This window comes from Ictidomys tridecemlineatus, chromosome 4 (assembly GCF_052094955.1).
Source record: "Ictidomys tridecemlineatus isolate mIctTri1 chromosome 4, mIctTri1.hap1, whole genome shotgun sequence".
Lineage (NCBI taxonomy): Eukaryota > Metazoa > Chordata > Mammalia > Rodentia > Sciuridae > Ictidomys > Ictidomys tridecemlineatus.
Window position 1 is genome coordinate 13,254,318 of NC_135480.1, and position 17,104 is coordinate 13,271,421.

Here is a 17,104-nt window from a genome sequence, read left to right on the forward strand (position 1 = left end):
GACTTTGCTCATTGCTGCTCTGGCAACCCACCAGAGGGCAGCTCCACTGGGTCCCCTGTGTAGGGTCTCAGAGGAGAAGCCTTTTTGTCTTTCTTTTATTTTTGTTTCTAATATCAAAAAAGACATGCTTTATTTAGGGAATAATGCTAGTATTAATTAAAATAACTGATACATATTGAGTCACCCTCAAGCCAGTCACTTTACACTAAGACATCATCCCATTTACTGTGTGCCATTTTACATGGATTTAATCTCATTCCATCCTTTCTGATTTGATTCAAATCTGCAGCAAGTAGTTATACAGAAGAAATGTTACTCTGTAGAGTGTATTTGGATGCACTGTGGATTGACTGTGGCTTCTGCTGAAGACAGATGGAGATGTTCACCCCCTGATTTGATCGTTATACACCATACTTGCATATCAGCTGTGTACACTGTACCACATTGATTCATGAAATTGAAATAATAATTAATAAAAAGTGTATTAATAATTGTAATTATTGAACATCTATTGTGTTCCAGATGTAGTTCCAAACTCCTTATGTATATTGAATTATTTAATTGTCTCACCTGCTCTGTGAAATAAATTCTATAGTCATGACCATTTGTTTATAGATGCATAAATCAAGAAGCCAGTGAAGAGTAAAGCAACTTTCAGTATCATATGTTTCTAAATGGCAGAGTCAGGCTTATCACTGGTGGATGGTAAATCTCAAAGGATGCTCATGTGTGCTTAGAGAATAGATCTGTTTATCTCAGTACATTCTTAATTGTTGGAATTGAGGTGGTATAAAAATGAAAACAATGTTCATAAATACTTTTATAAGCTTAGACGGTCACAGTAATTCAGAAAGTGGCATCTATACTTTCTACCAGCCCTATTCTTTCTTGGAGTTAGTGAATAGGCATCATCGGGACAGCAGGAATGTAGCTCATGACATTAACTAGAACTGCCTGTTGTGTCCGGGTCTTCCAGCTCTTCTCATTCCTTGATGTTTCTCAATCTTCTCTTTAGCCTAAAGCACCTGCCGAGATGTTTCCTTTGCAAAGTCCACAGATGCTGCAGATGCTAGAGAAGTCCTTAAGGAAGAGTCTCCCTGAGTCCTTAAAGGTGAGGGTGGAACATTGTCTGGGGGGGGGAATGTAAGACCATCTACAGCCTAAGAATGAGGTGGGGAAAAAAGGGGCCTTCACTGAGCATCTGTGATGTGCCAGCCACTTGCTCTGTGGCCACTGATTTAGTTCCCATCACCCTGAAGCAAGGCAGGACTATTAAATCCATGGAGCTGAAGAGGAAATGAGACTCAGGCATATGTCTTGACGGAGACCCCACCAATACTGAGTGGCAATATTGTGACATGAATCTCGTATGATCTTTGCTATGTGATGACTCAAAGTCATTTCTGTGTACTCTTGCAAGAATTGTGTTATATAACACTGGAAGTTTTCCAGAGTTGCAAAGTTGACTGAAATGAACACATTAATGTTTAATTTGTTTCCCTAAAAAATCATGTGTCTGGTAAGACATCAACCCCATGATTCTTCTTTAATGTTAATAAGAAATTAATTCCTGTTTTGTCAAATCCCTGATGATTATATGCAGTGAGCAAGAAAAACGAATCAGTGATCTTGCACATAGAAGTTTTTCTGCAGTAACATATATTGCCAAGGGACTGGAATATTATCAGGGTTAAAAAGTGCCTTTATATTATGATAAGGATGTTAATTCACCACAAAGACAGGAAAATGAGTGAAATCTATACACCTACTAACAGAGACTCTAGATGCATGAGATAATCACTGATAGACATGTAAGAAAATACAGATAAACCTACAACTCTTCTCTCAGTAAGTTACAAAACAGGTGGAAAACCGTAAGTGTATTGAAGACATGAGTAATACTGAACTAATTGACACTGAAAGAATATTTTCTTCAACAACAGCAGGATACATATTCTGGTCAAGTGCTCATGGAATATTTACTAAGATAGATCACATTTTTTAAATAATTAAAATCACATGAAGTATCTCCCAATATAATAATGGAATAATTACAATAAGAAACTTTAAAAAGTAAATATTTCTGGAAATTCTTTAATTTTCTTCAAATGATTCAAACACACCTCTAACAAAGCCATGCTTCAAACTCACAAAGAAAATTAGAGTGTAATAACTGAATGAAAATGAAAATGCAAGATATAACAATTTGTGAGTGCAACTAAAGCATGGACAAGTGGGAAATATGTAGCATTACCTACTTAAATAAAAAATTAATCCTCTCATCTCAATGGTTCAAGTTTCCACCTTAGAAATTTGAAACAAGTAGGTGGAAATTAACCCCTTAGAAAGCAGGATGAAGGAAATTGAAAAAATTCAAAAGTTAATGATTGTGAATGGAGGAGAAAAACAGGAAAAAAAATCAGTACATCCAAAATCTTGTTCTTAGGAAAGTTTCATATAGTTGATAATATTAAGATCAAACTGACCAAGAAATAGAGAAGACATAGTTATCAATGTCAGGAAGAAAATAGGGGACATTACTACAAACTGAATAGATATTATCATCATGATAAAGATGTACTATTATGAACACTGTACTCAGACATTTTGCAATTTATTCTGTAAAAAGCATAAATCACCAACCTAAATTGCTTCATATCTATAAATGAGAACATTATAACAATGAAATTTCCTCATCAAGGTGACTTCACTGGCAAACTCTACCACACATACAAGGAAGAAATAATGCTAATTCTACACTAAACCCTTCAGGATAAAGCAGAGTAGGGAGAACACCTCCAAGTTCATTTTATGTCTATGGAAATAGATATTATAAGAAAATCACAGAACTACATCCATCATTAATACAGATGCAGAAATTCTCAACAAGATACTACTAAGTCAAATACAGCAGGGCTAAAAAAGTAACATTGTAACCCAAAGGAATTTATTTTTAAAAATTCAAGACTAGTTCAACCTTCAAAAATCAATCAATGAAGTCAGGTGTGTTCACTCATGCCTGTTATAAAAGTGGCTCAGGAGGCTGAGGTGGGCAGAGGGCAAGTTGGAAACCCGCCTTGCCAAATTAATAAGCTTGTCTCAAAAAAGGACTGGGGGTGTAATTCAGTGGTAAAGCACCCCTAGCTTTCATCCACAGTACCATTAAAGAAAATCCATCATCAATCAATGTAGGCTACTATATCAACATATCAATATACTAAAGAAGAAAAAACATAGGATCTTTTTTTAAAGGTACAAAAAAGGTGTTTGATAATATGTAATATTTCTGATAAACACAGAATTCTCAGTGAACTAGGAATAAAAGGGAATTCCTTCAGGCTGATTAAAAAGCATTTGGGCAAAAGTCACCACTGATATCCTACTAAGTAGTCAAGACTGAGTATTTCCCTTAAGGTGTTAGCAAGGCACAAATGTCCACCCTCATTCTTCTATTCAGTGTGACACTATTGTCCTTGCCAATAAAATAGTCTATTCACAGAGGTCATGATTGGCTAATGTACAAAATATTAAGAAATATGCAATACAATTTTCTAGCTATAATTCAGTTTAGTTTAACAGAATTCAAGTAAACAAAACAACAGATATCAGTTATATATTCTAGCAATGAACAACTGGAATTAAAAACAATTACAATTTATAATAGCATATTCACTACTATATGTATAACACACACACACACACACACACAAAAAACCAACCCTAAGATCTAAGAGAATTGAGTATAGATCCTTGTTAGCTTAAATTTATTTTGTTAGTGACTCACATATCTGGAATCTTCTGGATAAAATAAGGATGATGTGTTTAGTTAGTTACATACTGATCTTCCTGATGGGAAACCTGGTAGGAACAATATAATGTTCTTTGTTACCTTTTCCTGGTGCTCTGATACCCTGTATAGGCGTCACTTATGGATTATGCCACAGGAGCTTCGGGTAACCCCAAGTCACTGATCTGAGGGAGGTACTATAGAGCAGCTGACAAGAGGGCAAGGTCCAGAGTCAGACTCCTTTGATCCAGCAAATTCACTATTTGCTGGGCAACATTGGAAAAGTTAAACCTCTCTGAGTCTCTGCGTTCTTGCATGTAAAATAATTAAAACCAGAAAATCAATATTTTTGGTAGATATTCCCACTCTACATCCACTAAATCCTCTGGTAAAAGGAAAACTAATATTGTGGCCTATTTCCTAAATGGTGGACACCGAATAGGTTTATCTAACTTGCCAACTCTAAGTTATTCAATTTGGGGGTTGCTATAGGGAAAGAAAGGAGAAGTAATTGCCCTTATATCTGTAATTTGTGGTGTATATGAACATCAATCATTCCAAATTCCAATGTTAAAAAAAAAAGATAACCTCTTTATTTTCCCCCAAACTATATCTAAATTTATATTGAGCTTCTACCGTTGACAGGGAATTTCATAATCTGGTATGAACTGAGAACATATAAACATTTTAAGGGAAGGTTAGGGAATCTCAGGATTAGGTTTGGATATTGAAAGGTTCATCATTCCATGGTCTTTGATCTTGGTGACTTTCCACCTCACCTTCTGAGGTACCATGTCCCAGCTGAACTTAAGTCCTGAGGACCTCTCTGCTGTAACTTCTTCCATTTTGGGGATGTCTTTCTCAATTTCTTTTATTGAGGGCACTGATGCTTAAACAGATGATTCTAGAAAAGGTTAAACCGATTGTCCAATGTGTGATGTTCCTGGACGTTATTAGTCACCAAAGCTCATGATTTGAGCACCATGCTGTCACAGGATTAAATAGATAGAAGCCCAGTTAACCTCTCTTAAATCTTTAAGTGGCATGTGACCTTTGACATAGAAATTTCCTCATCTGAAATGTGTAACAATAGGCATATTTTCAAAGATTTAAGCAAAAATCTTCCTCAAAGAACTAACCTAAATTGTCAGAGAAAACTGAAATGACCAGTCATAAGAGGTAAGAAAATTGAATTACGGTCCTTCCGTGTAATAAACATGTACTCATGAAGCATGATCATGGAGATTTCTGCATATTGACATGGAAATATATACACTATATATAGTGTATGTGGGGAAAATATATGTTAAATTAATATATTTTAAGTGATTTCATCACATAAAATTATAAACATATTTAAATGTTTGGATGAAAATAGAAAGAATATAAGAATAAGTTCTGCAATGAATGAGTGATTGTTAATTTATTTTATCTGTATATTTGGCTATATGTACATATATACACACACTGAAGTACAATATTCTCAGCATTTCATGCAAAAACATATTTGGTTCTCTTTAGAAATAAAACACAACTTGAAGACTGAAGTCCATGCTCTGTTAGTTACAAACACTGATTCCTAGGAATAAGGCTTGTTGTGGTTAAACAAGGCACTTGGCTGTTCCTTTGTAATGTGCTGACTCTCGCTTTGTTGAAATGTTGTAGGTCTATGGAACTGTCTTCCACATAAACCAGGGGAACCCATTCAAGCTAAAGGCCTTGGTGGACAAATGGCCAGATTTTAACACAGTAGTTGTGCGCCCTCAGGAGCAGGTAAGTTGTCTGGGGTGGAAAGAAAATGACTCTGTGTTTGTATTTGCTGTGTGTGTGACATGAACCTGGAAGGAAGTATGGTGGACCCCAGGAAACAGTCTTATCCTCAAGGAGCTCACAGCCTGGAGAAAACAGAAAAGCAGAAGAATTGCAACGTGGTGTGAAAATGTGCAAGAGCACGCAAGAGCACTTATGTTGTAGGGAGTTGTTTTTGTGTTAAAATTATACTTTAGATAACAGAAGTAGCACTGAGTGAAATTTGATTAAAACCAGTGATTTCAGAGGTAGTAAGGAGAGGGTCAAAAAGACTTCCAGAAAATCTGGGGATTTGACTCATAGCACTTGCTTAGTATGTGCAAGGCCCTGGGTTTAATCCTCAGTCCTGGGAGGTGGGGAGGCTTCCAGGTAGCTATTTTACCAAAACTGGATTTTGATGTTCAATAGGTTTTAAGAGCACATTCTAATCTGATGAAAATATGTGAGGTTAACTATGAAGAATGATATGGGAATATAAGTTTACAATATCTATACATGGGTATTAAATCATCAATACCAGATCTTTCAAAATTACCCCAATGATGAACATACTTCAAATGCAAATATATTTTAAGCACATTAAGAAGGATTAGGTTTTACTACACTAAGATTTCATCTTACACCAGTGAGAATGGCAGTCATCAGGAATGCAAACAATAAAAATGATGGAGATGATGTGGAGAAAAGGGAATGTTTTACACTGTTGGTGAAACTGTAAGTTAGTACAACCTCTATGGAAATCAGTATGGAGGCTCCTCAAAAGACTAGGCATAGAACCACCATATGACCAGCTATACCACTCCTTGGCATTTACCCTGAAGAATTAAAGTCATGTTACTGCAGTAATACATGCAGACCCATGTTTATAGCAGCACATTTAATAGCCAACTATGAAACCAACCTAGATGTCCATCAATTAATGAACAGATAAAGAAAATGTGCTATATACACATAATGGAGCTTTATTCATCTATAAAGATAAATGAAATTATGGCATTTGCAGGAAAATGGATGGAACTAGATAGAGATCATTGTGTTAAGTGAAACAAGTCAAACACAGAAGGTAAGGGTCCTGTGTTTCTCTCATATGTGGAAGATAGAGAGGAAAAAGGAAAACAAAGGTGACGGTGGATCTTCTAAAAACTAAAGGGAGATCAGTAGAGGAAAGGGACCCAGGAGTGGAAAACAGGGAGGGAGGGGGAAGGACTGGGGAGTGATACTGACTGACTTATATTGCTATATTTTGTGCATGTATGAATATGTAACAACAAATCCCATCCATATGTACAATTATGATGCACCAACAAAAATATGTAAAAAATTAAAAAAGAAGGATGCGGATTTAAGTACCTTTATAAAGACCCTGCATTCAAAAATATAAAGGTTAATCATATAGTATTATTTTTATATAAATTATAACATATAAAATGTAAATTGTAGTAGTTTTTAAGCACACATGAGTAGACAATAACTACTAAAAAGAGCACATATGGAAATTAAAACTCACTCTTAAAGATAAATACAGAGTGAAAACATCAATATTCCGATACTGAAATACTGAATCTTACTGATCTCTAATATGAAGGTTAAAAATTCAAAACAATAAAATGTAACTAAAACTGCAACAATTTTTTCAGGAGTATACTTAGATGAAGCCGCCATCACTTTGATACCTAAGCTGGAAAAATACATCCCAAGAAAATGAAAGGCCATTTTCTCTGCTGAATACTGATGCAAAAATTCTCAGTGAAATATTAGTAAATGAAATTCAATAATATATCCAAGAGATTATACACTGTGACAGTCAGTTTGATCCCTGATATGCAAGGCCGCTTTAATACATACAATCAATATGATATTCTATAATAAAAAGATAAAAAGTTAAATACCATGTGACTATTGCAATTGATCAGGAAAAAATTTTGACAAATTCCAGCATCCTTTTTTTGACAAAAACTCTCAACAACTCAGGCATACAAGAAAAGCACCTCAATATAAAAATTTAACCCAGCAATCCTTCTTCTGGGCATGTATTACAAGAAAAAGAATCACTACCTTGTAAATATGTCTGCACTTTAATATTTATCATAGAACCATTCAAAATAGACAAGACATGGAAAAATCAGGAATCTGTGGACACCTATATGTCTATATGTGCATATATATATATATTTCTATTAAATAAAATTTCCTCTTATGTATATAGTCCCATCATTATAACTATAATATTTATAAAAAATGTTATTCAGATCTCTTAAAAAGAGATCCTTGCATTTTCCATAATGTGGGTGACTCTGGGGGACATTATACTAAGTTAAATACACCAATCAAAAGAATAAAAATGCATAATCTCACTTATATGTGAATCTTTTAAAAAATTCAGACCCAGAGAAGACAACAGTGGTTAGCCAGGTCCTAAGTGGTGATGGGGGTGGGAGGAAACAGGCCAAAAGATTCAATGTAGCTGGCATGTAGAATGTCAACTAGATAACCTCATGTGCAACTAGAAGAATGAAGGCAATAAAATTTACTGTACTTTCTGTTAACTTAGTAAATTTGAGCTGCTATGCCCTCAGAAACAAAGAAAAATGGTAACTCTGTGGGATGATGGATCTGCTAACTTGTTTCAACATAATAAGCATTTTGCTAACTATATTATCTATCAGATCATGTTGTAAACCTTAGAAACACAGAATTTTTATAAAAACACCACCAAATGACACAGAAAACAAACAAACAAAAACCAAGAAATTTAAATTATTAATACCTAACAATGGAATAATATTTGCTTTTTAAATTTTGTGTTAGAAACTGTGAACGTCAATAGTTGTTTTTTTTTTTTTTTTTTTTTTTTATCAAATGGTCGCTTCTGCTTAAAGTTTTCTACCTGCTCTGCATGCACCAGGGATTTGTTCTCTGGTCCTTCCTTCACCTTCAGATAATCCCAATTCTCCTTTGCTAACTTTGAGAAGGTCTTTTTAGATAAATGTTATGTTTTCATTTTGTTAGGAAGGTAAACTGTTTATAACAATGGTGCTTTGTGATTTATATTTTTGGGAACAATGCGTGTTCATTTTGTATAGTTTTATAACATAGAGTTAAAATTCTAATACAAGGTTACCTGTGCAATTTAAATACTATCGAATTCAAAATGTCTGTTCTGAGGCTGTTTAAAATAGAGTAAGATTTACTCTTGTAAATGAAACTTGCCTTTGACAATAATCACTTTTGTCTTTCTCCTCGAAGAATGCAAAATTATAGGAAAAAAATGTTTCTTGAACTAGGGCAGCTTTGGTTGGTTGAAATTGTAATGGAACATTTTTGGCTTAGCAGAAATTTTTAAACATGAATTTGAATAGAATCCTTGACTTGGTATTGTGATGTACATGATTGAGAAAAGTAGTGATAATATGTGCAAAACAATGTCTGTATTAAATTTATAATATAACAATATGGGGGAATTTTAGACACAAATATTGAGATCTCTTGGTATAAGCAATCTGGTTTATTCTCTGTTGCCCAACCAAACAGGACATGACAGATGACCTTGATCACTACACCAACACCTACCAAATCTATTCTAAGGAGCTCAAGAGCTGTCAAGAATCGCTTGTCTCATCAAATGTCATTAACTGGAAACAACATTTACAAATCCAAAGTAAGGGGGCTGGGGTGTGTGCTGGCGGCTAGACCCCCGTGTCTACCTCTGGGCCACTTTCCACCCTGAGAACATTCCCATATAGCCCGTCCTTCCTTCCCCCATGCCTAGTGTCCGCTGCTTGTATTGACTGTCACCACCTCTGTAGGGGAGCAGAATTCACATATTGTGCACTATGTGGTTGTTACTAGTAACTCTGAGTAAGGTAATTTTTTGTAAGCTGAAGATTCAAGATACATTTTGCAACATATTCAGCAGCCCTCAGGAGTTGGGTGTGAGAGCAGAGGTTGCCCTCTGGTCTTCCACTCCTGGAATAAAAATGAAGCTCCTAGTGCCATAGAGAAGCACCCAGGTCACAAAGGACACTGGCTGTGGTTATGATCATGCCCTCTAGAGTCAGACTCCAAAGGGTGCATCCTTGCTCTGCCTCCTGCTTTGTGATCTTTAAAGTGATACAATGTAACTATTGCTCAGTTTCCTCATAAGTGAAAATGAAGAACCTAAAACATGGGGTCGGTGTAAGGATTAAATGAACTAGAAGACCAATTCCTGGGCATATAGCAAATGCACAGTCAAAATAGTCTACTATGAATTATGTACCCCTTTTCCTTTGATTTCAGAGTAACAGCCAGTATTTCTGGTGTTCTATTTTTATTTATATAAGAGAAAATCTGCTCCAGGGAGTGACTTGGTCACGTCACACTGTTGGTGTCATTACCAGAAGCAAGAGTGACTCACTCTAAATCCTGCATAGTTCCTCTGGGCCCCTTCTTGTACCTTGCACACAGTTACTTCTCTCCTTCCTTTGTCCCTCCTAGGTTCACAGTCCAGCTTGGATGAGGTGATACAAAGTCTTGCTGCTGCTAACTCCGTCCAGGTCAAGAGAACACAGTGCATTCTGTACATGATGCCTCAGACAGCAAGGAAACTGGTGCCTTTCCTGGTGGATACAAAGAACTTATGTCCTGAATCTGGGGAACCCAAGGCCATGTGAGTGTGGTTAAAGATGCTCTCTCTGCACTGCTCACATGTCGCTAGAGATCTTCCCAACCTCCCTTCCTGTGTTCGCTCTCACCTCCCAGAGTCCCTCTCTTGGATGATCACCTGCTTAAAAGCCACCATTTCTCACCTCACCTTGAACAAAATGCAAACACTTTATAGACCCCATAAGACCTGCACCCTCACCCCCTGGATGTGACCTTGACCCTGCTGCTTACTCAGCAGTCCTGGCCTTCCTTCTGCCACTTGACCTCATGCTCTTGCTCCTGCCTCTGCATCACTGAACTTGCTCTTTGCCTGCCTCAAACATCCTTCCTTCAGATCTCCATGTTTTTTTATTTTTGCTGCTCAAACTCTCAAATTTTATTTCCTTTGACAGTTTCTTATGAGCACCTCATATAAAACTCTTGCCCCATGGTAATTCTTTAGGATAAAACCCAATGTTCATTTTCATTATTGGACTTGCTATTACCTGAAAGCAGCTTACTGGTGTATCTAGCTCCCTGTTTGTTGCTTCCTCATGGTATTTAGAACAGGGATCTTCTCTATATTGTTCACTGATGGATTCTCAATAGCCAGAATATCATATGGCACATACTGGATTCTTATTAAATATTTATTTAATGAATCCACTTTCAAGCAGAAAGTGTTTCCAGATAACGAGAAACTAAACACATTACATATGTTCTTCCATCCGTTGCAAAGGTAACTGATGATGAGAATTTAATCTGAAGATCACCCATCCCATGGCTCTGTGTGTGTCTATATGCCTGGAAGAGCCTTATTCACATGGTAAAGTGTAGAAACTAGCACTGCATTGGGTCCTTCTGTCTACCTCGCAACGTAGTAAGAGTAGGAGATGTTATTCCTACTTCCTGAGAGAGCGGACTCCGATGTTTAAGTGCCTTACTCACCACATGTTTGGGTGTAACTGAAGCTTGGATCTTCTAGATCTTCTAGCCTCACCAGGCTGTTTCCAGGATGTCTCCTGAAGCCTCTTTAAACCATTGTAGGAGTCTTCAGACTTCAGTATTCCCCAACAGGATCTATCTGGACCTCATATTTTTGCCCCTCTCTGGACGTCAATTTTTCCATGTATTCGACATGGTGGCCAAGGACCCTGATGGCTAAGATTTCATGGCTCTGTCTTTACTTTTGCTAGCAGGTGCTTTGGGGCTCTCATTTATTTTCTTTTATCCACTTTTCTGATCTGTAAAATAGGGATGATATCATCCACTCCATCCTATGTGGAGAGTCACAGCAATGTTGAGAGGAATAATAATAAACTTTTGTGGAATTTTTATTGTGTGTGGCCCTATCCTAGGTACTTGCCATGCAATAGCTCTTGTAATGTGTATTTTGCTTTTTGACAGCATGTTATTAATATCTTCATTTTATGTTAGAAGAAATGAAGACAGAGAGACATTGTTCCCTGCATGAGATTGCATAGCTAGTCAGATTACTAACCCAGTCTGGCTGCTGAGACTGTGCCTTCACTCTGTTCCTGTATGCCTCTCAATATAATTTTTGGGAAACAAATTTAATGCCTCACAGTGTGCAATATTATGGACTGTTCTCTTCCCCCTTTTCTCAACAGTAACCAAGAGATGTTTAAACTCTCATCACTGGATGTGACCCACGCTGGCGTGGTGAATAAATTCTGGCATTTTGGTGGCAATGAAAGAAGCCAGAGATTCATTGAGCGCTGTATCTGGACCTTTCCCAGCACCTGTCTTTTGGGTCCTGAAGGGACGCCTGTGTCATGGGGCCTGATGGACCAGACGGGGGAGATGCGAATGGGAGGCACTGTGCCTGAGTACCGGGGCCAAGGCCTCATCTCCTACGTCACTCACGTCCACGTCCAGGCTCAGGAGAAGCTTGGCTTCCCTGTGTATAACCATACGGACAGAGCCAACAAAATCATCCAGAAAATGAGTCACAATCTACATCATGTCCCCATGCCCTGTGACTGGAACCAGTGGCACTGTGTGCCTCTGTGAAGCTGGCCCTGAACGCAAGTTAGCATTGGATGGGCTGTGACGTGGCTGGAAGCGTGGATGAGTAGACAGGAGAGAACAAATCATAACCAGCGCTACAGGAATGGGCATCCTTGGGCTCTGAGGAAGCAGTGTGAATGGTTAATGAGACCACCGTGGTCCCTGCACTCAAATTACCCTACGGATCCAGCAGACCTGGCATGGCCAGACCTCTCTGTAGTGGTCCCTGGCCTCGTTCAATTTCCTACCCTTCTGGATTCCAGTGACACTTTTTCTGTTTACCTGTGTGATTCCCTACTGCTTCTCCTGGAACTCTGGCCTCACACACTGATTATTACCAATAGCAGATACCAATAGTTATGTCAAGATGTGGCTTTACCTGGTAGATGGTATTTTTCCCTCTCTTTTCCTAGGACCCCTCTATTTAGTGGTCAGTTATGACCTGTCTTTGACATACATAGCTTTTAGTGATCCTTTCACTGATGCTGTCAGGTCTTTTTAGTAACCGTGTTGCTATACTCCCTGTGCAAATATATGGCGGTAAGTGGCTACTATACCTGAGAGACTTATTTTTTAAAATAAATTTAATTATTTGTATTTAACCTACACAACTTGATTTTGTGGAATATATGTATACATATTGTGGAATATATGTATACATATATATGTATATGTATTATAGCAAGGAAAGAACAGATCCACCGTGTTACAAAGTTGACCACTCTTTGTTCTACGGCAAAATAGTTAAAATCTACTCATTGAGCATGATTCCAAATCTAGTAAAATTTTATTACTCATGTTTAAAAAACATGCTGTCCTCAGGTTTTACGTTACATCTCTAGACTGTTCATACTACATATGTATTAGTTTCTGTCCTTTGATTTATATCTCCTATTTCCCCCTCAGTTTTGTTCTCTATCTTTGCATATTTATCATCTTAAAGATTCCACATATGAGTGACATCATACAATATTTTTTTCTGTGTCTTATTTTACTCAGCATCAAGTCTTCTAGGTTCAACTACATGTGGCAGGATCTTGTTCTTTTTTAGGGTTCGATAATATTCAGTTGCATATATGTACATATATGTGTATACAAATCTGTAGATATATCTCTCTCTACAGGGAGTGACATTTATCTATCATTTATCATCTCTCTATCTGTATCACTTACTCCATTTGTTCATCAGTAATCACTTAAGTTGTTTATCTCTTGACCATTGCTTCAATGAATATGGGAATGCAGATGTCTTCATGAGGTGGTGACCTCATTTCTTTTGGCCATATGCTTTGTTACGGAGTGCACAAGTGTCACGGACCACCACGCTTATTGAGTCAAATTGAAAGGGGTAAAAGGTCCTTAATGAGCAAGCCAGGCAAGCGACTGGGAGCAGGCTAGTGACTCAAAGAACTCCCAGCGCTTGAATTTTGGAAGTACAGAGTTTATTAAGGCAAAACTCACAAAAAAACACAAGGATGCACTTCAGAAAGACCTTGTTGAGACATATTTTGATTCCATGAGAGAATGGCTTTAATGAGACACTTCAGAGTCATTTTGTTATACATCGGGGCCTTCATCAGGGCCACAGGAAGGTCCAAATGCACCGTCAACGTAGATAAAGCTTTTCAGGATGCTGAAAAGAGAACATTTTAAGCAAGCGCAATATGGAGTCAGGTCAGAACAAAATGGCGTTACTTTGGTTCTTTTACATTTCAGATCCAAAGGAAGGTTTTTAGGTCTTATGTAAGGAAAATAAAAAGAGACACAGAGACAAGATGCAGAGGCAGGAAAGAAAGATGGCAGAGTGGCAGAGAGGCCCAACTGCTGTATCAATAGGCTACATAGGTCATTAGGGCCATAACTACATTATTATTTAGTATTCCTTTTTTCCCAGGAGCCGAATGTGTGAAATCAAGGTCCAGGCTGATAAGGCTCTAGCACAGAGCCTCTTCATGAAGAATATTACCATAGCAACTAAAGACTGCACCTGTATTAGTTATCTTAATAGCCTCTAGGAGAAACTGTCGAGCATTCCAAGCATGGGAAACAGATTGCCTGTTACCCGCAGGGAGTTTGCTCACTAGAGGAACGTTGCCCTGTGTATTTTCATGATCAGAATCCCAGCACGACCCTGTATATTTCCATGTTCAGAATGCCTACAGTCTTATGGTGTTTCTATTTTTAATTTCTTTAAGAAGCTCCATATTGTTCTCCATGAAGGCTGAATTCACCTAATTTCCTATCAACTGTGTACAAAAGTTCCCTTTTCTCCACACCCTTTCCAGGTAGGAATAGTTATTATAGAGGAGAAAACCATTTATGCCCATATACCCAGGCTATTCAACCAGCAAAAGCCAGTCCAGGAACTGAACTCAAAATAGCTCCCAAGTCACTGTTGATCTGCGAATAGATGACAGATTAACAAATATTAACTAATGAGCTACAGCATGAGTTTCTGACTACTGGCTCAGTTTCCTCTTCTGTAATTGGAAAGAATAATAATTGTGTTAGTCAGCTTTTCATTACTGTAACCAAAATACATGATAAGAACAACTGAGATGAGGAAATGTTTATTTTGGGCTCAGAGTTTCCGAGGTTCATTCCATGGTTGACTGAGTCCAGTTCTCTGGGCCTGAGATGATGCAGAGCATGACAGAAGGCTGTGGTGTTCGGGAAGCAGGAAGAGGTTAGGGACCAGGGACAGATATAATCTGAGGCCACACATTCACTTCCTCCCCATCTGTTTTCTGTTACCATTACCAATGTAGTCCATTCAGATCATTTATCTATCAACTAGATTAACCTACTGATGAGGATACAGCTCTCATTATCCTCTATTTTTAACTCTGAACATTGCCACGTTGCCTAACACACAGACTTTTGGAGAGACATTTTCAGATATAAATCATAGCAATAACATTATTCTATTTTGCATGATTATGTCAGGATTAAAGGAAATATCCTAACTAAGGTGTTTATTGTATAGTTTGGAAGATTATCTCTTAAACATATTTTATGTTTGGATTGGTAATAATCACCTTACAATGTTATCAGACTCTGCCTGATGTTCTCTTACTGACTATGATCCATTATGTAATTCTGTACAAGAATTCTCCCCATTCTTTAGAAAAACGCCAGATAGTCAGCGAAGTTGGATCATACCCCTTTAGCCAGTCAATTCCATATAATCCCAGAGATAAAATTAGCTCTAGAAACTCTTGCACAAATCTCAGACACTCAAGCAATTTCTCAAGTAACTTGCTAGATTATCATTAATTGGGTGGCTTCCCCTAAAGGGTATCAAATACCACAAATGTTGTACCCAGAGATATTGATGATTCAGTGTTTGTGCTTCAGTGGGATTCTGAGAGTGTCCTTAGTCCTCTGCAAAAACAAAACTAGCAAATGATTCCAACTTCACTCCTCTAGGAACCCAGGTTAAGTGAAGTGTGGAACTGCTCTGAGGTGCCCTTGGTTTGGGGCCCCTTGCTAACACTTACCAAGAGAAGATGAGCCGTCTCCCAAACCACAAACTTGCTAAAAAGCTACCTAAGTTGGTTATAGTTAACAGTATTTAGGTTCAAGTGACAGAGTTTAACTTGTGCCACTTTGAGAAAAAAAGCAAAATGTTTTATTTACATAAGAATCAATAAAAAATTAAAGATTTTCAGATAGGAATGTAGATTGAGTCCCCAATAAAAGGACGGGCCCCGGAAATGGAAGGCTGCTCTTTCTATGACTTTGTTTTCCCCGTACAGACAAGCTTCAAAACAAAAAAATAGAAACAAATGTATGCAGTGGTAAAATATATATATGATATATTTGTCATTTTAACTACCATAAGTATACAATTCAGTGATATTACATATATTCACCATATTGGGTCACTGTTCCCAGTATCTACATCCCAAACTTTTACACCTTCCTGGACACAAATTCTGTACAGATTAAACTTTCACTCCTCACCCCCCTATCCAGCTCTTGGGAACCTCTATTCTATTTTCTGTCTGTATGAATTTACCTACTCTAGGTATCTCAAATAAGTGGAATCATATAATACCCATAACGTCCTTCCACATGTCTGGTTTATTTCATTTAACATACTGTTGTCAAGGTTCACCCATGTTGTAGCATTTATAAAAGTTTCCATCCTTCATGGTTAAATAACATTCCATGAAATGTACTTAGTACTTTCTGTTTATCCAGTCACCTGTTGATGGACCTATCGGGGTTTTGCACCTTTTGGCAGTTGTGAATGATGCTGCTATGAATAGGGGTATATAAATATCTGTTTGAGTTTTCGTGTTTGGTTCTTTGGTTTTTATCTCTTAACAGCAAAAATTCTGAGCCACGTGGTACTTTTATGTTTGAATTCTTGAAACTGCCAAACTATTTTTCCATAGTGATTGTACAATTCTACATTTCCATTAGCAAAGAACAAGTGTTCCATTTCTTCATATCCTTATAGACAGTTCTTATTTTATTCCTTTAAATATATATATATATATGTGTGTGTGTGTGTGTGTGTGTGTGTGTGTGTGTGTGTGTGTGTGTGTGTGTATTTGTGCGGAATAGTATTTAATTGTGGTTTTGATTTGTATTTCCCTAATTAAGGATGGTATTGAGAACCTTTTCATGTCCTTTTTGTTTTTATTTATTTATGTATTTAGAGACACGATCTCTCTAGGTTGCTTACAGACTCACTAAGTTACTGAGGCTGGCTTGGAACCTGAAATCCTCCAGCCTGAGTCTCCTGAGCTGCTCGGATTACAGGCATGTGCCACCTGCCCCCAACTCATTGCTCATTTTGAAAAATGGCTTTAAATTTTTACATTTTTATTACTCAAGAGACCA

At 37.4% G+C, this 17,104-nt stretch overlaps 1 protein-coding gene and 1 pseudogene across 2 annotated transcripts in view; one reads left to right on the plus strand and one right to left on the minus strand.

Moving 5' to 3' along the window:
- The window catches only part of LOC144377025 (glycine N-acyltransferase-like protein 1), a 26,661-nt pseudogene extending 22,665 nt beyond the window's left edge, over positions 1–3,996 (minus strand). The window contains exon 1 of the transcript XR_013437555.1: positions 3,890–3,996. The product of XR_013437555.1 is annotated as a glycine N-acyltransferase-like protein 1 (transcript). The remainder of the gene's footprint in view (positions 1–3,889) is intronic.
- Positions 1–16,551, plus strand: part of LOC101959928 (glycine N-phenylacetyltransferase) — a 17,616-nt gene extending 1,065 nt beyond the window's left edge. The window contains exons 2-6 of the mRNA XM_005331557.5: positions 1,016–1,111; positions 5,453–5,560; positions 9,128–9,254; positions 10,073–10,244; positions 11,851–16,551. Coding sequence (XP_005331614.3) covers positions 1,034–1,111; positions 5,453–5,560; positions 9,128–9,254; positions 10,073–10,244; positions 11,851–12,253 — 888 coding nt within the window. The 5' untranslated portion in view covers positions 1,016–1,033 and the 3' untranslated portion in view covers positions 12,254–16,551. The remainder of the gene's footprint in view (positions 1–1,015; positions 1,112–5,452; positions 5,561–9,127; positions 9,255–10,072; positions 10,245–11,850) is intronic.
- Positions 16,552–17,104: the final 553 nt, after the last annotated feature.